Genomic DNA, 21,541 nt, shown 5'->3' on the forward strand with positions numbered 1-21,541 from the left:
CAAAGTTTTCACTCTTCTTTCGCAGTTTTAGTCATCAAATGGAGGCATCAAGGAACTGTGAAAGAACACACACACACAAAAGAAGAAGAAGAAATTTATTATATTCCAAACACAGCTTGATTTGGTTTATACATATCTTGTGCATACTGGAGGTGATATCATATTTTTTTCCAATTTCATTCATGAAGCAGATTTTTATGGTGTGAAGTTTTTCTTTTGTAGCATTCTGTCAGTGCTACAAAAGTATTTCAAATATTCAGGTTTTGAGTTTTCAGTTTATAAGTACTTAACCTGTATGTATTTTAACATATTATTATGAGAAATGCCATCTCCTTTAATTAAGCATAAAGAAGACAATATAAGATTTTAGTTTTGTATAAATGAAAATATCTTGAATAATTTTTAGTTGTATTGTATCCATTTTATTCATCTTTACTAATGAAATATAGGTGGGTGATGAACAACTAGATAATTAAATCATGTGTGAGATAGGACCTCAAGGGATTCCAAATCTTGCTTAGGTATTACTGATTTTGTTTCTAAAATGAGTGATAATAAATCAAGTAAAATATTCTTTAAAGATATGTAAAAATTTCTGAAAATAGTTTGGGTCAATCTCTGAGATGGATCACTGGCCCAGAATGTGCAAGGCCCTGGGTTCATTTCCTCACACTAGAAAATAGAAAATAAAACAATAACTTCTGAAAATAAGTTTGTATTGTGTTTGCCCTGCCCAATAGTCTTGTACTGTTTTGAACTTGTACTGTTTGAACTCTGTGATGAACTTTTAATACAATAAACACCACCAACAATCCCAGTCTTTTCATATAAAAGAAAGTTAACTAAAATTTACAAAATATCAAGACTACTGATGTTGTTAATGATGTTGTGCTTTAAGAGTAAGATGAAAGTAAAATCATGTCCAGAAATGTTGGTGGAGGTATGTGTAAACTATTAAATTTTAAGAAGTAATTTAGATAGTGGGCAAATCAACCTTGTAAGTAAATAGATTTCATGTTAATCTCAGCTGTTGTTTCCTAGTTTTGCAAGTTTGTAGATAACGTAAATGATCATCTAGCATAAGTAATAAAGATAGACTTAGGAGAGTTTACTGATACACAACTTTCCTGAGTGCCATCATCAGATGCTTGTCACCTGTACATCATTTTAATCGTTTCCCTGAGCATAACATCTTTAGGTGCTAAGACTGAGAATGAGTTTGTGGTACTGCCATTGCCAGCTGGACCCAGAGGCCGTTATCCATCTTTCCCTTTTAGAAAATAGATATGTAGCAAGGAATTAACAATGCTGCTTGCCTGGGGAAGCCATGGCTTTAGAGAAGTCCAGTTCTGAAGTCATGGAAACCAAATGGGAACTGTACATTAGACCCCCAAGGCATGTAGTCTTTTCCCTAAAATATAATGTAACCATGAGTTACAGTACCTACCTGTAGAGAGACTCAGCATGTGTCCATCAAAGATGATCTTCAGACCCACTGCAGGTGCCTTGTTCTGCTTTGTGCTACTCTGCATAGTAGTTTTAATGCTTTCTTTTGAGTAGCAAGGATCATTCAGTGTCACTTACCTCATGAGATATAATCAGCTAAAAAACATCAGACTTCCTGACCACATGGTACTATGGTGACAGCACATAGTATTATTAATAAGCAGAATGTAATTACCTCAGTTGGCGCTTTTTTCCAGAACATAAAGCTAATACTCATTCCTGCTTGATGTGAAATACTTCCCCCTCAGCCATTAATCATAGCTGTTGGCATGTCATTAGCAAATCTAGCAAGATACCAAGGGCCACTATATGTACACTGATGTTTAACCTTTTTTGCATTAAAAGTCTTTACACAGAAATAAAATTCCCTCAATATTTATTGCCTTATTTACACCAAAATTGCGGGCACTTTGATAAATGGAGTAATCATTTCTAGCATCACTGTGGCTATGAAATGCATTTTAGTGTCTTCTGTGACTGTAACTTAATAATTCATTTCAGCACATCTATTTAGAAATCACAGTGGGTTTATTTGATAGACAGGGCACTGGAGAGTAAGGCTCCTCTTGTCAATACAGATAGCCCATGTTTTGGAATTAGTGTCTAACAAGCAGTATTAACTTCATAGGCTTAAATTTGTTTACAACCTTTGATGATGGGTCCCGTTTTTCAGATTTGACACCTTTAATGTTTGACCATAAAAGTCATATTTATGTGCTTAGTTTGATAAACAATTTCTTATGACTGAGTGGTATTTCTTCTATCATATTTGCTAGGCTATCTAACGGCTAATTGAAGCCACACCCATAAGAATGTTTGGATAATTTTATGACCTTACTTTTTCAGTGAATTGATGACAAAAGAAGTGATATTGGTATTGACTTCTAGAAAAGAGAACCGTATATCAGGGTTACTTATGGAAGTTCACACCTTTAACCCAGCACTTGGAAGACAGAGGTAGCCATTTTACAAATTCCAGGCTAGCCTGAGCTGCATAGTAAAATTCTGTCTCACAAAAATGTGGAGTTTTTGTTTTGGTTTGTTTTGGTTTTTTTATGAATTTTAAGGGCTGGAGAGATGGACATCACTTATTGCTTTTTCAGAGGACCCAGGTTTAATTCCCAGAACTCACATCAGGTGACTCACAACTGCTTATAACTCCATTTCCAGGGGATCAGCTGCACTCTTCTGCCTCTGTGGGCACCTGCATTTATGTGGTACACATAAGCTCATGTAGGCAAATCCAGAAATTTAAGTAAATAAATATTAAAATCATAGTTTATCTTGTTATATATGGCACTTTTCAGACATAAATGATTATATGGCATGCATTAAACTTTGCCTTTGAGAAACTTGGGAGTAGGTGTGGCCAATAGACTGCTACTTCCTGGATGTTGGTAGACTCAAGCCCAGAGCTCAGGGACCTTAAGCGGGGAACATATTGATTGCAATGGTGGTTGTTGTAAGAGGTCACTTAATGTGATGCATTGGTAAGTTAACCTAGAATATTTAGAAAATATTTTTTGAGAGAAACAGAAGCTCATATATCACAGGCTGGTCTTGAATTTCCAATCCTCTTGCTTTCACCTCCCTGGAGTTGGGATTACAGGAATGTGCCGCCTGTACCTGATGTACATGATGCTGGGAATCGAAACTAGCATCTTTAACATGGCAAGCACTCTACCAACTGAGCAACATCCATAGCCTGGTAAATGTAGATTTGTTGATGATAATAGCTCACTGTAATGCTCATTGTTTTTGCATTTTCCCATTTTAGAGACGCCCAAGCAGATGGCCAGCAATGAAGTTTCGAAGAGGATCAGGACATCCTGCCTATGCAGAAGTTGAACCAGTTGGAGAGAAAGAAGGTTTTATTGTATCAGAGCAGTGCTAAAATTTTAGAACAGAGCAGCACCAGTACTGGCTTACAGGTGTTAAGACTAAACTTTGCTTATACCTTTAAAACAGACAGACACACACCCGCAGCCACAACAAAGGAACCCTAAACTGCTGTAGCCAGAAGGGAGACAAGATTTCTGGACGAGCCCAGCCCAGGAACATTGAAAGGAAAACTCAGACTTGTACAAGACACCATGTACACTGACTATAAGATTCCCTAGTAGAATGGCATCCATGGTTCACGAGGAACATCTGTGGACTTGCCAGAAGTGTGACAAGATGACAATGTTTTTGGTTTAGGTGCAGGGTTGCAAAGGGATCAAGGAAAGAATAATGATAATAAATAAAGCTTTAGTTCACAAGGGATCTATACCTTTGGTTCAAATGTTCTTCTCTGATGTCTCAAAGATAACCATGTTCCAAAGCCTGAATGCTTTCACTGGAAAGAGCGATGATGAATGTTCCAAGATTTGCTTGCTCACAGGAGAGCAAAAACCAAACACAAATGGAGGTTTTTCTTTCTTTTCCAAAACAGACTTTCAGCAAAAGGATTTTATTTTTTGCTCTAGATGCAGTTGTTCCAGCAAGTTCATTACTTCACAAGATAAATCTTTTATCTATTCAAAAGTTCACTAGGCCTGCCTCTTCCTTGGTAATGAACACCCTTTCTGTGAGCTGTGACACAGTTTCCAAATGTTAAGCTAAGGGCTAGTGAGGAGAGCATAGCCAGTGAGGTTTTCCATTCTCTCATTTAAGAATAAAGTGAGTTTCATTTTCAGAGGCACCGTCTCCTCTCCCACCTGGAGCCCCATGAAGCCTCATTTGCTCTTGGCTAATAGAAATAGACAGAAATAACAGGGAGAACTGTGTGATCATTTTTTGAGACAAATATCTTAAGGGATTTTTGAATACCCCCCCTTTTTTTTAAGATCACCATGTCTGTATGACAAACACATTTCATTGTCAATTCCTGTCTAAGAAACTATTCAAGTCAACATATCCCTGGTGATAGGGGGGAAAAAGAATGAAATAACCCTGCTGAATCACGCAGCAATTTTCTTTAAAGCACATAGTAGTTACATAAATATATATATAAATATAAATATATTTTGTTTATAACTAACACAAGGCAGGCTCTTGTGGCTCTAAAGAGTGTATTTTGTCATCAAGACAAAACAAATGCAAGATGTATCACTGCATTCCTTCCACAACATTGTAAGATAATCCTTAATATTAGAATATTTTTATGTCACTTCTAGAAGTGGTTCATTTAGTTGCGGCATGTATTATTTTGCTGCTTATTGGATCCACTCTTTCATTCATACCAACCCTTTCGCTCCTTGATTCAAAGAAGCAGTTGTATATGTCCCTTAAGTGGAGTTCTCATTTATAATCCGATTGCAATCTAAATTTTGAAAATTTCCCCTAACTAAGGAAAGGAAATGCACCAATTGAGGAGGAAAGTTGTTCAGGTAAACCATATATCTAAACATGAGTTCAGGTACCGTGGCATAGTATTCCACCAATCACTTGACCTGTAAAACCTTTGCATTCTGTGCCAAGAAAAAGTCCTGGTTCTTACAAAGTACAACATTTGCAGATTCAAGTCTCACAAAGCAAAGATTCTGAACAGTAGCACTTCACTGACAGTTTATAATCTGTGTACAATGTCTACACTGGACAGCATCCATCCTCTAGCAGAATGTCACGTTATCTTCCCCAGTTTCTTACATAGTCGAGGACTCTTTTCTGTCACATGTATTTTGCTTTCCACCTTGGAGGACTTGATGGTGGTCACTTTTCCCTAAACTCAGCTAAAAGTATCAGGAAACAGAGATGGGAGAGCCACATGATTGTAGGATGTGATGACAATCTGTGCCCCAGTTATGCTCAAGTTATAAGAAATATCTCAGCTCATTCTTGTTGGTATAGTTTTGGTGAGAAAGCAGTAGCCAAATGACTCGCCGATGTAACTGGTGCAGCTGGCATTCTACAGACACCTAAAGTGCACATGGACGACTTTCCTTTCAGGATAAGATAAGGATGCTTTCACGAGCTTTGGCAATAAGCATGGCTTCCAACAGCAATGAATTGGCAGCCACATAAATCTCTTTGCATCTGCATCTCACTCCTAACGTAATTCCTACAAGCAGCAATGAATTGGCAGCCACGTAAATTTCTTTGCATCTATATCTCCCTCCTAACATAATTTCAACATGTAGTAATATTATTCTTATATCCTTCAAAGCTCCTCTTCCATTTTATTTTACTTAAAACAGTTGATAATTTTCTTAAACAAATACACAAGACCCTCTGAATTATTCAGTATATCAAAGCACCAAGTAACGCGGGGTAGGGGGGAGACTTGGAAGCAAGAAGGATTCTAAGTTGTGTGGAAACTTTCCAAGATAACCGAGAGAGAGAATAAGAAGTTCTGCTTTGTAAGAATCCACAAAAATATTGATAGAGTCTATTTGCTCTATGAAACTTTAATTCTGTTTGTGTTCCTGGTCTGTTCTTGAATCCTGTTTGCTTCAGAAGAAGGGCATATAGGGTTTCTAGAAATTTCAAAAAGGAGTCCAGTATTGTGGACTTTATATAAATTATGCATTACAAAGGGTAGACACAAGTACCTTAGTCAACATTCTGTGAGCATGAAAAAAGAATGATAATGGTGTTCTTATGAGAATAATAACAGTGGGATGCATACAACCTTAAGGAGAAACCAGGGAAATGGTGCTGCAAAGGAACTTAGCTATTTTACCTTAATTGTAAGAGTAATTAATGATCAGGGGTCAGAGTTACTAATCAACCAACCTGATGGCACATGCCATCTATTGGCTTGTTTGTGAATGGTTGAGACCTTAAGGTACACTAACAAAAAGAAAGATAAAAGTTAACGGTAAAGGGCAATTGAGCACAAATGTTTTTCTGTAAGGTTTCTAGGGTGTTTCTAGATATCTCAAATGTATAATCTAGAGAGGTGCTGTCTACTATTATGTCTACTGGCCAATTATGGCTAGTGATTTTTAGATTAAATACAATTTATATTCAAACTTCTGGTCACATTTAAAGTGACCCATAGCTGTATTTGGCTCATGGCTACCATTGTGGGATACACACATTTCTAATTTTGCAGAAAATTTTACTATAAATTACTATAATGTTTCAATTGAACTACTTGTTCTTGAAGGAAATAGAGGAAGGAAGGAAGGAAGGAAGGAAAGAAGGAAGGAGGAAAGAAGGAAGGAAGGAAGGAAGGAAGGAAGGAAGGAAGGAAGGAAGGAAGGAAGGAAATATGATATCTCTTAGACACATTCAAACATATTTTTTGTGATATGAGAGAAGCCTCATAGAGAAATGAAAAGAATAGTAGTTGACGTGGCTTTGTGTCTTCATAGTGTTTTCTTGGAAAAATTACTTCAATTTCCATGAGTCTCAATTTTCAAGTTGGAAAAAAAAATAAATATGTTATCCCGTCTTTTTTGCAAGATTGTTTTGCAGACTGATTATACAGATGTAAAGACTTTCAAAACCATTCATCAATGCAATCTTTAAAGCACATCTGTAGGGCCAGCACCAATTTGCACACAAAGTAAGAATAGTCCATCATTCCAAAAAGCAACTAAAGACAATCAAGGCAATACATTCTTGAGAAAGTGTCAAAGCACATAGCAAAACTGCTTGAATTTTTTTGTCCATTTTTTTGTTTTGTTTTGGTTCATGTTTTTTTCCTAGCTCTTTTTCTTATTTGCCCAATTGCTGTGTCTCCTCCAACTGCCTGGACTCTTTCTGATGTGGAATCACTTGGTGCCTCTTATTTTTCTGCCTTTTTGCATGCTTTACATTTTACAATAATAAGAATCTGAGGATCTTAGCAGAGGCTCTTTTGAAAACAAACAAATGGTACTGCAAATATTAGCTATCTCATATTTATTTTATTTCTATTACAAATGTAAGGAGCTATGAAGTTAAAATATAAATATGATGGAGACTTGCTTTTTAATGTAAATTCTGCAAATGAAGACTTTATAAAAGGAATAAAATTACCTTAAAAATGCTCATGTTCATATAATATATAATGTGGGAAGGCATCTCATACAACCTGTTCATTTTACTGATAAGAAAATCAAGGCTTAAATACAAACAATAGTTTTCTCACTATTGTCAAAGTGGGTTTTGAATTTAAAATTCTCAATTGGTCTTTTTTGTTTCAATTGTTATTGCTTGCATTTCTTGTAAGCAATTAAGACAACCAAACAGGTTAAAGTCATAATCCATGACAAAACCAACTTTATTTGCTCTCTATATCATATACTGTAGTATGAAACAACCTTCATGTATCCTGTTACTATCTTAAAAACGCTGTTATTCTATTTCAAATTCCATCTCTTGTAGGGTCCTTATGTGTTCCCTCTCCCATCTTCTCAGCTGTGGTCATCAGGTTAGCAATGCTATTTATCTTTGTCATTTAACTGTTCTTCTGCCTTTGTTTCATTTCTACTCAATTGTATTTGAAAACTAATACTGTTTATTGAAGAGTTTCTACAACATAGATGATCAGTTTTTACTTGTTCATGAAAACCATTTGGAAACTTGTGTCCCAAGAAGGTCTTATGGGGAAATATTCTGAGATTAGAGGTGTTGCCTATGATATACTCATATTATTGTGTTTTTATAAAGCACTTTACATTTTACAGAGTATTTTGATTCATCTTTTTACTTGTTCATTCATTGAACCACACAATTAATTTTACTATATGTTAAGCACCTACTAGAAGTTACTCTGGAGATCTTGTGGTATAGGAAAACAAATTGTGTGTGTGTGTGTGTGTGTGTGTGTGTGTGTGTGTGTGTGTGTGTAAACAGTTTAGGTGGCTGGAGAGATGGCTCAGTGGTTAAGAGCACTTGCTACTCTTTCAGAAGACCAGAGTTTGATTCACAGTACCCAGAGTGTTTACAACTATCTGTAACTCAAGCTCTAGAGGAGCTTACATCCTTTTCTGTTCTCTATAAGCACTTTCACACATGCACACACACACACACACACACACACACACACACACACACACACAGAGAGAGAGAGAGAGAGAGAGAGAGAGAGAGAGAGGAGAATTTAAATATTAACAAATATAAATGAAAAGTTCAAGGAACTAAATATAACAATACAATCACAACTTTGCAAATAGGAAAGGTATTAATTTATCAATTTTTAATTCAAAGAACTATTGTTCTTTTTTAAATGAGCTGACAGCTTAATGGATACGAAGAAAAAAAATCTCAAAGGTGTCCTGGTCCAGGAAGTTTTCCATTCACTTGAACTCTTGTTGAGTGGAAGTTTTCCTCTCTTGTGTGGATACTTCTGTTGCTGGTTTTAAATGATGAGCATCATTGGTTTTAAACCCTAGAAGCCACAAGTGCTTTCAAAAGGCTTCAGGTACCCTTTGGGTGTGCTGCAGCTGTTCTGTAAGAAGACAGACATCATTTCCTCAACTCAACACTGTTGACATTTGAGATCTCTAAGTCTCTGTGCAATGTTTAGTAAGTGGTTCTAAATTTTGTAGGACTTTTGGCCACCTTCGAGGCTTTTATTGATTATCCAGCAGCACCCACATCCCTTCAAACAAAAGATATTTTTAGAGACATCGTTAGTGTTCCCAGGGTAGAGAAAAGGGAGAGGTTAGCCAAAGCATCCCCTGGAAAAATCACTGTATGGCCTTGTAAGTAATTTTTGTCAGGAGTCAGGACCCAGCACTGTGGTGGACACTATAATTCAAGCCCATGAGAGGGTGAGGCAGAATTGCAAGTCTGTGGTGACGAGAGAGAGAGAGAGAGAGAGAGAGAGAGAGAGAGAGACAGAGAGACAGAGAGACAGAGAGACAGAGAGACAGAGACAGAGAGACAGAGACAGAGAGAGAGTAAAAATAAAATAATTTCCCTTTTTGCTTATTAATCTCTATCATATGTAGATTTTTATTCATAACAAAGCTTGGAAACTCACACTTCAAAGTACAAAAGCAACACATAGTTCAAAAACAACACAACATCACTTTTATCTAGTACTCCATCTTTTGATCTAACAATTATTTAAAGGATTTAATTATATTAAAAAGAGATGAGAAGATAGGATGTATTTGGAAACTTGAAATTTGATTGTTGGATCATCAGCCACCAGGTTGTCAAGCAATGACACCTTGCAGCCATATCCCTGAGGCAACAATCTGTACTCAGTAGAGAGCCATGACCTTGAAGTCACACAGCTGAGTATCTCAGAAACTTTGGTCGTTTCCCTCATCTACAAATTGGAGCCTCACACTGTGCATGGAAGCTGAAACTGTTTGCAACTAATATTAAGAATGACTGGATGGCCTTTCTATTTTTAATTCCTGAATGTTGTGCTGTTCGTACCATCAGAATATTCTCTCCTGCCACCTAATCAACTATATGTTTGAAGCAATAGTGTTGCTATGGATGGCTTTGTATTGTCCTATGAAAATTACAATGCCCCCAGAAATTTAAAATTGGAAATTTTAGACTCAAAAAGCTTAAGTATTTCAAACCAGTGTGTACTCCTTCAATGTGCCTGATGTTCATTTCCTTAAGGACCAGCAGCTTCCAGTGTACAACTGTCTATAGAGTCAATTTGTACTCATGTATATTTTGCAGCATTTGGAAAATTTGCTAAAGTTACATGAAGACAGTCCTTTATGAATATTTTAGAAACATAACAAACTAAATTTGGAATATCTGGTTTCCCTTTGCTTTTTGTTAAAAACCAAGTGGACTTGATAGCATTCAGAATTATTCAGTACATATTAATTAATATATGCGATAGGAAATTTAAGGACAAAAGTCTGTAGGTCTTGAACATTGGGAATATTCTCACTGGTCAGGCATGAAATCAGAAAAATCCAACTTGGGGGGGGGCCCACATAGGTGTGTAGAGATTTACACTCTCATTGTCCTATCAGACTACATGGTATTACTTCTCAAGGTTCTGAGTCAGCTGGTCCACTAAATTTAACTCAAATTCTACTGTGTCTGCCTAATTATTTCCAGGTATAACTAAGACAGCATTCAGTGTCCACTGCCATTAGAATTATTATTGTAAAGAAGCCTGATTTCTTGAAAAGAATTCCTTTAAGAATTTTGTAGAACATATCACACTGGCTTCTCGTACTGTTTATTCTGAAGCAGCAAATACCCAAAGAATGCATGCCAAAGGATTATTACAGCACATTGTCAACACTAAAAGGTCCTGTTACTTTATATCCATGATAAAAGTCCAAAAATGCAAATCACAAACTGGCATTCATCTTTATCTAATATCTAAGATTTATTAACATTTAATGATCATTCAAAAATCTTCTAATGGATTGAAATGAAAAACTTGGCCTGGCAGATACTGATGCATGTGTTCATTTTATATTTCAGCTGAAAAGTCTCAATGATACGATCTCTTCCAAGGGAGTTTAGACTTTTATCAGTAGTCTTTCTTCTCCTTAAAATGAAAAATATGTGTGTCTTAATTAAGGTATCCATCACTTATCATGGACTGGTGAGCCTTTGGGACCCATCAGGTATAGCAGGAAAGCAGTTTTAGAAGTCTGGCACACTGTATAAAGTTTGTACATAATGGTACATGAGTAGACATGAATCCCAGGGATGTAAATAAAGACCAATATGCACTATCAGGCAAATGGCTCAACTCTTCAGAGCAGTGTTCAAATAAATATTCAGTGAGGATCAGATCAAATTTAGGTCATTATTAAACAGAAGCCCAGATTCTGGAAGTGACACCAGGAAACGTGTGATAGACTCAAGTACAAGACATACCCAATTAGTCTAAACCTCGGCCATCACTCACACATATTTCTTTGACAGTACCAATCCTAACATCACTGATTCCCTTGCTCATGGGACTTGAGTTATTAATAATCAAGTAGTTGCTTTTCCATCTCCTTTGATTTAAAAGAGATGAATGTACTGTTCAATTTCTGTTATACCAGGCAACCACACAAAAATAATGTAAAAGGATATTTTCTGAGAAATCAATAAGAACTATTTCATCTATGATCTCCAAGATTTATCTATGAGAAATTTTCACCATCTCAGGATCTGAACTCTAGTGCCACTGCCTAGATGCTGTAATGACAATTATCCAAATATCTAATGGTGAACTGGACAAAGCTATGTTCAGATTGTGGTAGGAAGGAAAATAAATCCCAATCATTTTCAATATGCTACTCCAAAAATAATATTAAGAGAAATCAGAGCTTCCTTTGTAATTAAATGTTAAAAAATGTTTTAGAGTAACCAACGAGGCATCTTGAGACAGACGTCCTGTGTAGGGTGTAACACAAGTGTCAGAGGCCCTGTCTAAGCATTGAGAGAAGACTTCGTTGAATGGTCAAAACAAATCTCACATTTGCCTGAGTTAAGGCATCTGGGTAGGGACCTGGAAAATACATTATTTTTAAAGGAAAAAGTAAAGACAGCCTTTTTTGCATGCCAACTGGGATCATGGGAACTTCAAATGCCAGGAATGTACTACTGTTTCTGGTCTTGCTGCTTGTGGTCATTTGAAATGTTGAAAGGTGAAAAGAGAAAAACTTGAGGACTGGAGGAGAGGGTATGCTATCCACACTTTCAACCAGTCACACCGTGCAGAGAATATCTGTGATGTGGCTCAAAGTGGATATATTTGGACTGTGTCAGAATCACGAAGCTCCCTGTCTGCTGCTGAGAAGAGCACACTAAGGAAAATTTGACCCCGGAAACTCAGTTGGCGCAAACAAAGGAAAAATTGTGGTAAAGCAGGGCCCATTGCCAGTATGGGTCTTACCTTTATGAGAGCCTTCTGTGGCTAACTAAATGTGTGTCTTTCTGGTGATGGTTAAATTTACAAAGGGTTTTCCAAACTTTCATTACTATAGGACTTGAAAATCAGCATTCCAAATTTCTTCCAGTCTTCTAGGCATCGTGCCTATTTCTTCTGCCCTGTCCATGAGTCATTCTGAGGCTGCCTCTGTCATGCTAGAACAGTTTGTCCATACTTCTCACACTGGACATACCTGTACCTGCAAATACAGACACAATGTATCTGATTTTGCACAGATAGAATCTGAGAGCAAAAGTTGTGCGAGCTCCATTGGAGCCTTTGGTTCAAATCCCATAGTTCAGATGATACATAGCGCCACAAGCTTCCTGAACATTTTTACTGGAAGACAAATTAACTAAGTGTTAATGTATTTTCTTACAGTCCATTAATTTTCCATCTTTTACCTGGGAACCCATCTGAGTAGAATGATACTTTATTTTTTTTACACAGTTTCTTATACCATTTTTCTGCCATTCCGGTTCTGCATACACTGTGGAGGGAATTTCTTTCACAGCTAGTAATTCCCTAACAAACCCAGGATACTGACTGGTACCTGTACACTGTCACTTCTACGGACTGGACACTGATGGTGACCAAATGTTGCCTGCACTCCTGCTATTGGTTGCTCTTTTTGGAATTAAGCCGTGTTCTTCTAATTTTATGTTGGAGTGAACAAATTTTGAACTTTAGAAGGGAGGTAGGGGGGCTGTTTGTGTAATTCTGCTGTCACGTTTGGCTGCATATTAAAACAATAAATGAGCATTGTTTTAATTTCTTAAATACTCTCACCCTTGTCATTCAACACCTTTCCATCTCCTTGCCTCTATTTTTGCCTATTTTGTGAAAGGAACTGTTTGCAGACAGAGTACAAAGCAACCAGCTAATGTCACACTAGACAATCCTTTGCTCTTAATCATGTCCTGCCCTAGGGACTGGACACCAAGGAGAGTAGCTGCAGAAAATACAAAATGCAGGGCCCAGGTGAGATGGCTGAGCAGGTAAGTCTACTTGCCCCTAGATCTGAAGACTGGAGTTCAGTTCCCAAAGTCATATGATGGAAGGAGAGAACTGGTTCCTAAGTTTTCCTCTGACCTCCACATGCATGCAGTGGTACTTGCTCATTGATATGACACACACACACACACACACACACACACACACACACACACACACACTGCTGTGGGATGGTCTGTATGTCAAATCTGTTGCTCTGATTGGTCAATAAATAAAACAGATTGGCCAGTGGCCAGGCAGGAAGTAGGTGGGACAAGGAGAGAGGAGAATACTGGGAAGCAGAAGGCTGAGGCAGGGACACTGTCAGCTGCTGCCGCCATGACCAACAGCATGTGAAGTTGCCGGTAAGCCACCAGCCATGTGGCAAGGTATAGATTTATAGAAATGGGTTAATTTAAGATAAAAGAACAGTTAACAAGAAGCCTGCTACGGCCATACAGTTTATAAGTGATATAAGCGTCTGAGTGATTATTTTATAAGTGGATTGTGGGACTGCAGGGCTTGGGGAACCTGGAGAGAAGCCCTCCAGCAAAACACACACATACACACACACACACACACACACACACACACACACACACACACACACACGTAAACTCAGGCCTACCACCAGGACCAAGAAACACATAGGGTACCTGAAACTGGCAGGAATCCCAGGCTAAGCCATTCCCTCAGTTATGGCTTTTTTAAAACATGAAATTATTTGAACTGTATTGACTAAATTTTGATATCATGGAGTAATTCATCAAATCAATTTTAAATGGGTGTGAATTGACTTTATGGTGACAAAAAAGGAAAATTATTACTGCAAATAAGACCACTTTTCCTGACAATGAGGAAACATTAGGCTAAAGCTTTAAAAATCAAGTAATATACGCCATTAATTAAATTAGTTAGGGCGTGAACCTGAATGATATATGTTAAAGAACAAAGCTGCTAATGACAACTCTGCCCTTTAAAATTAGCTACAGTGGTGTTTCTCATAAATCCCAGGTCTCCTCTAGGACAGTTTCTTCCAAACCACATGTTCAGAATCGAGGTCTCCTTACAAGCACTTTGGAAATGTCCCTCTTAGTTTAACAAAACTTTATTAAGTAGCTGTTGTGTACCAGGAAATGTACTTGATAGAAAGGAAAAAAGGCACTGTAGGGGGCAGAGCAAGCCCTCAGTGAATGAAGACCTGAGTGAATGTGTGTTTTGATGTGGGCACAGCCATGCAGAAGATTCCCAAGGCCTTAGAGACATGGGACAATTGGCAAAGCTGTTACTCATATGGTCAAGGCTCAAAAGGAATGGCAAGGGTTTTCTGTGGAGTCCAAAGATGAGTGTTTGTGAACTACTAATGAGTGTGTACAAAGACTAACAACTTAGGCTTCCTCCTCCAGTCCATTTATAGCCTGAGACTACTTGCCTGCAAAGATCTCCTACTAAGACTAGCCCCAACCCTACTCCTTCTGTACCTAATGAACATCCTGGGATTTGGGGGTGCAGTGGTAGGTAGATGTTACAGAACCTCACCTGATTCCAACTTCACTGTATGTGGGTCTCTGTGTCTGTCATTTCTTCATTCCTTTTCATTCCTTTGAAGCACCTATCAGGGTTCCAGGACCCAAGCATTGTGGGTCACATCAAGGCATGATCTTTGTTTTCAGTTATCTCAGAGAATGCAGATGTTTGATTAAAATATGGCAAATTTGAAGCAAAGGATGTGTTTCCATGAATACAGTGCCTGCCATGAAAGCATGAGGGCCTGTGTTTAAATAGACATGAAAAGTCCAGTGTGATAACACACCTACACCTGTAATCTAAGCACTAGGGAGGCAGACACAGGAGGATCCCAGGAACTCCCAGAAACATTAGTCTTGCTCAATCAGTGAGGTCTAGATTTACTGAGACCCATGTCTCGAGGAATAAACTGGAGAAAGATAACAGGAAGGAAACTGTTATCAGCATCTAGCCTTTGATTCAGTGGTTCTCAACCTTCCTAATGCTGTGACCTTTAATACAGCTCCTCATATTTTGGTGACTCCCAACCACAAAATTATTTTTGTCGCTACTTCGTAACTAATTTTGCTCTTATGAACTGTAATGTAAATATCTGATATGTAGGATATCTGATATGCTACCTCCAAAGGAGTCACGCTCCACATGTAGAGAATCACTGCTTTATAAAGCATGTGTATGTGTCACACACACACACACACACACACACACACACACACACACACACCACAAAAGTTATGGTGAACATGGCACTATATGACAGAATAGAATTATTTTACATGGGAAAATATTTCACAGGTGGAAAAAGTTAATGCTGTAAGGAAAAAGACAGGTATATTTACAAAACTGCTGGTATTTAAATACCAACTTGGTCTTACAAATTAGTAGATCTTCAACAGAAAGTCATACTAGGCTTTGAAGAGGGGAGTCCATTGCATCAGAATGACAGAACAATCAAGAAATGGGGACTAGAGTATGGTCAATGAGTGAGGCACCCGGTGATGTCTATAATCTTTGTTTTTGCCTTCACAGTGATAAGTACACTCTGAAGCTTAGCAGCAGGAGAGTGATATAACCAATCTCTCCAAGTATGACCTCCCAGGTGGCACAGTGATGCAGGACCTCACAGGAGGGCCCTGGCTGTTCTGGGTGTGATTGTTCACATCTGGCTACTGCTACAGGACTCCAGTTCCTTCTGAGCTCTCAAGCTTCTCCATGTGCTCAGTTCTTCTTAATTAAACCCAAGCCTCTTAGCACATATGAAATGGTCCTCTCCCTGACACCCATTCCTTCTAGCAAAGGATGTATTTCCTTGGCCCCACACTCATGATACAACTCAGTTTGACATAATTTCCTGTAAATTTGACCAGACCTGTCCAGGTCATTACTCACCATGTACCAAAAACTCCATTTTATGAAATCTGAAAACCCAACAAACCCTGCCTGAAGAATAAGGTAACTTTCCTCCATGATGATGAAACAAGAAAATAGCATCTATCCACCACTATCAATTGTCTTGCAGTTATTGGAGGGATAAGTGAGAACATTTAAGCTATGGCCCCTGAAATAGTACCCTATCGGGAGTCTCTGTAGTTATTACAAAGCTCAGCAAGTCTGTGAAGTGTAGAAAGACATCAGATCCAGGGGTGATCTAAACATCAAGACCGCCGGAAACCAAAGACAAACTCTTAAGATTCCAGACAGTGAGAGGATTTCAAAGGGTAAATTCTAACTGCTTCTGGATAATCTGAGAGCATGTGGAAGTTTTTCAGAGCTCTCCAAGGACTCAGATGAACACCTGATTTAGTCATCAGGGAAACAATGAAGATGCTGGTAGTAAAGGAGGCCAGCTGGCTCCCATGACCCTGGCTATATATTTAAAGATCACAGCCTCGTAGTTCAAGTGCATTCACAGTGCAAGCCAGGGCAAGTGGCTTGTACCTTGGAGATGCAGGCAGCTGTTAGAACAGAAACTCACCAGGCAGTTAAACTCTTTCAGAATCCCATTTACAGGTAGCAGATTTACAGGCCTGCACTCAACTTCACTGGGGTATGGCGTGACTATAAGGAAGGAAGATGAGGAAGATCTGGGTACAGAAAGAGAACAGATCTCTTCCTGTGCAAATAAGAAATTTTGGTGCTAATAACCCTGATCCAAGTGGAATTATTTTTAAAAAAAATCAGCATTTGCATACCTCCTTTGCCAAGCATAAACAAACATGGAACAATTATAGTTTTGGAAATTTTAAGAATGTGTGGAATAAAAAAAAAAAAAGAAAGACAGCAATGAGAGTCTTGAAAGCTCTTTAACTTTTGAGATTTTAGAAGCTCCGTGTTCCACCTATGTACAAGCCTATTATTTTCTGTGAGCTGCCATCATTTTGAAGACAAGCAGATACACTTGGCCTCACAGAATAAATACAGTTTTGAAATGCCAACATCTGTGGATAAATGTTAATTGACCCCTTTCTAATGCACATCACTCTAATAGCTGTTAACAATCTTTACTGGCAGCCTTTGAACTTCTACCCCACAGTAAGCTGACATTTTTATGGAGAACTTTACAAACATTTTAGGGGTGTAGAATTGGCTATTCTTTCTTCCAGAAATTCTTTGTGTGATTACAATTTAGATGTATTTTTTTTTTTTAAGGAGAACTCACTATGGTATATAAATAAGTAAAAAGAAAAAGAAAAAAAAAACTTGGTAAAATGTAAAGCCAAGTTCTCCTGCTGACATTTGGCAGTGAGCCTAGAGGATGGGCTGCACAAATTACTCTACATGTCACAGAACTTTGAATTCTGTTTATGTCTAGAATGTTTTAAATCTGTGCCGGCTGCCTTTCAGTGACATACCAAAGGGGCCAAGAGACCTTCTAAAAAGAGAAATTGTGACTCTCGAAATAAGTAAATAAACAAAATGAGCGAGCCAGTTTGCTGTTGTCAAATCATGTCATTTGGAATTTAAGTAGATGCCATCTTGAGGAGATAGATGTTGTTTGAACAAGACCAGTTCCCAGCAGGTTGGACAGCAACAACAGGTCCAAAGAACAGGGGCACTTGGGTAAGAGAGAAAAGTTTCAACCAGGGCTGTGATACCCCAGGAGACCCCTCAGTTAAGTCTAATGTGACAGACTCGGATGGTATATGTGTGAAGGGGAAGGGCTCCTCGTGGATTTTTTTTTATTGTTCTGGCTTTATGTTTGCTGCGCAGCTTCACTGAGGCCCTGGGATGAGAGTTCATTTACCTCAGACAGATTGTTGCAGTCAGTCAGTCTGATTTTCTTAACATCAAATCACAGCAAATAACTGAGCCAGCAGTTGCTGCTCAGGGGCATGCAATCATGCAGTGCCCAATAAAACCAGAAGGAAGTTCAGTGGCAGCTGCTTCTGCACTTCTTCTAAAGGCTCATCTAGGGACCCCGAGTCATAAAGAGCTGATGGAGCAGCATCTGTTCTCAGGTTTACATGTCAGTATCCTGAGACAAATTTTCTCTCCCTGCCAATAGGAATCACACCAGCTGATGCATACCTGCCCAACAATTAACGGGACAAGCTCTGCGACATCACCTGGACGACGTCTCAGAGCCCAGCTTGTTTATCTCTGAAATGAGGATAAAATGGGATCTATATCCAAGAATTAGTATGGCAAACTAATGATGAAAATATTTACTGTGCATTTTTTTGCTTAGGTTTTTTTTTTTTTTTTCATTCCTTAAGAATTAAGTTCAATCTGTTTTGCTCTTCCATAGCTTAGGAAACAGATAGGGTGACCATAACCCAAAGGATGGAGAAAATTGATATTTACAAGAATAAATAAGAAAATTATAAGAGGGACTTACAACCTAGCCACTTGTTTTATAATCTATTTACCCGAGTAATTATTCCCTCTTTTTAAATTTAACTTAAAGACAAACCTATGTGTGTGTGCACAGGCAGGTGGAGGTCAGAGGACAATCTCAGACGCCATTCTACAGGTGCCATCTGTCAGGCCCAAAAGAAACTCAGGACAAATGTCTAATGGTGGTTCATATTAGCATACCAAAGTGTCCACTGGCCTCCAGGCTCAGTGACTCCTTTAATCTCTTTTCACTCTAGCCCTACACTAAACATCTCCAGCTCATGGGCATCCATTCCCCAGGTTCTCAATCCTATATAACCCTGCCATTTTGGCCATGAGCTCTTTTTGGCTTTTGGTTCTCTTTAGTTCTCTCCCTCTCTTGTTCCTCTCATTCTTGGTTCTCTCTCTCTTACCCCTTTCTCTTGGTCCTCCTCTCTTGTCCCCACCTCCCAGTCTCATCATGGCCTGGTTCATTCTGCTGGCCATGTGTAGTCTACTACTTTCTCTCCCTGCTCTGAACTCTTTCAGATGCCTCTGGCTGTACTCTCTCTCCCTCATATTTACAATGAAAGCCTCCCCCTTGTAGCTAGAGTTTTCCTGCCTGGCCCACAGTCAGGACAAATCTTTGTCACTCGCCAGTCCCACAGCCACTGAGACCCAACCAAGTAAACACAGAGACTTATATTGCTTACAAACTGTATGGCCATGGCAGGCTTCTAGCTAACTGTTCTTATATCTTAAATTAATCCATTTCCATAAATCTATACTTTGCCACGTGGTTCGTGGCTTACAGGCACCTTCACATGTTGCTTGTCTTGGCGGAGGCTGGCAGTGACTCCTTCTGCCTTCCTGTTCTTTCTTTTCTCCTCTCTGTTAGTCCCGCCTATACTTCCTGCCTAGCCACTGGCCAATCAGTATATTTTTTTTTGTTGTTGCCAATCAGAGCAACACATTTGCCATACAGAACATCCCACAGCACCCCCTCAACCATACCTTGCAATGGCAATGCCCTCATTTCATTTACCATCCAACTCTAGTTTTAAGGCAGGGTCCCCTCACTAACCTGAGACCTGTTGAGTAGGTTAGGCGGATGCAAGCTCCCTAGATCTGGTTACCTGTGCCTTCCCAGACCAAGTGTCTGCCCACATGCCCAACTTCCTCAATGTGTGTCCTGGGGATCAAATTCAACTCAGGTCCTCATGCCTGCAAGCTGAGCACTTCACCAAAAGAGCTATCTCCCTAGCCCTAAGCATTTTGTACCCCAAACCAATTGTCTCATATCAGATTCTAGTGGGAAAACTTAGGCTTGCTACATGTGCAACAAATCAGCTATAGACTAGAGATTAACCCCCTCTAAGGCTTCCTCCTCAGATTCAATAAGTTGCTAAGACAGCTCATAGCTCTGGGGGAAAAAGACTGTTTACTGTTACCTGTTAATTATCAAGGACACAACTCAGGGACATCCAGGTGGAAGAAGTGCATAAGGTAATGGATAGGAGAAGAGGAGCCTTCATGTACTCTCCAGGTGCTGGAAGCTTTCTGAACCATCATGTGGGGGTTTGTGTGGAGGAATCAACATGGAGGCATGATTGACTAAATCCCCGGTCACTGGACACTAAGTCAGTCTCTCCTCTCCCTGGAGGTTTTATGACAAACTTGAAGGTTCCAACCTTCTCTAATCAGGTTACTTACATCTCTAGAGTGGAGAAGAATACCAAGCAGAGCTGAGTAGAAGTGTATCCCAGGGTGAGACAGCAGGCTATGCTTTAGGGAGTAGTTTATATAAAGCAAGTAGAGTGGAAATAACTTGTGTGACTCCCTGGCTAGGAAAGTATGCATTTTGGGGGACTCTGTACAGTGGTTATTCTTACTATCTGAACTTTGAGGACATTAAATTGAGCTTACGGTGGTATTAAGCTAGTGTGAACCCAAAAAGAAAAGTTATTAAGGGCTGTTTACTCAGCTATTAAAGAAGGGTAACTAGCTAGTTTCATCAAGGGCCTCAGGACTGGATCAAGTCAGCATTTGAGACAAAAACAAGCTGTGTGAAAGGGAAGGGTGATAAAGGTGAGAACTGGTTCAGGTGCAGACTGTGGCTGCACTTGGAAGATGAACCAGCTCAGTTTGCTGAGTCTACAGGAAACCATGAGAGTTCAGGACTGAAGCAACACAGTTGCCCTTAATTAAGATGGACAAAACCATGGAGCAGAGGAAAAACCCAAGGCTCTGCTTATAATATTTTGTGTATGAGCTGTATTGTTAAAAAAAAATAGACAACTAAGTGAAGTTTTTGAATAGAAAAAAGAATTTATAGCTCTGAAGTCAGGAGAGATGTCTGAATTAGTTCAATAAATTTGAGAGTTTTGACATAAATATGGTTTAAAGCCATGGGACCCTGTGAGATCATCCAAGCAGACATAGATGGAGTAAACATGTGGCTGAAGAACTGGAAACTTGGAGACTTTGACATGAAGAAGTTGAGCTGGAGACAGTGAGGAATATCAGTGAGCAAAGCAACTCAGGAATTTAGCAACCCAAGTGTTTCAAGGCAAAAGAAGTGTTCAAATCAATGACAATCAATGTGCATCTTAGAAATGACAATGAAATTCTGACAAAAAAATAGTTAATCTTGTTGTCAAAGACATAATACAGGGCTATAAGAGTTCTCTTCATAATTAGAAGTATAACTGGCTCAAACTTTCTGGAAAGCCAGTTAACATGATATACAAGGGGGGCTCCTATGTTAGTCTAGTTCTCTAGAGAACTTAACCAATGAAATGAACATATACTAAAAGAAAAGAGGACTCAGTAGATTGGCTTTCACAGTGCTTGACTGGTAGTCTAACAATGGTTTTCTTACACCAGAGAGACCTAGAACATTGTAGGTGCTCACTCCTT

At 38.8% G+C, this 21,541-nt stretch overlaps 1 protein-coding gene across 2 annotated transcripts in view; it reads left to right on the forward strand.

The window, feature by feature from the left end:
- Plxdc2 (plexin domain containing 2) overlaps positions 1-8,106 on the forward strand; it is a 401,580-nt gene extending 393,474 nt beyond the window's left edge. The window contains exon 15 of one of the 2 annotated variants that reach the window (XM_028870488.2): positions 3,284-8,106. In XM_028870488.2, coding sequence (XP_028726321.1) covers positions 3,284-3,400 — 117 coding nt within the window. In that variant the 3' untranslated portion in view covers positions 3,401-8,106. The remainder of the gene's footprint in view (positions 1-3,283) is intronic. The other variant, XM_028870489.2, reaches the window with a different exon arrangement.
- Positions 8,107-21,541: the final 13,435 nt, after the last annotated feature.

This window comes from Peromyscus leucopus, chromosome 5 (assembly GCF_004664715.2).
Source record: "Peromyscus leucopus breed LL Stock chromosome 5, UCI_PerLeu_2.1, whole genome shotgun sequence".
NCBI lineage: Eukaryota > Metazoa > Chordata > Mammalia > Rodentia > Cricetidae > Peromyscus > Peromyscus leucopus.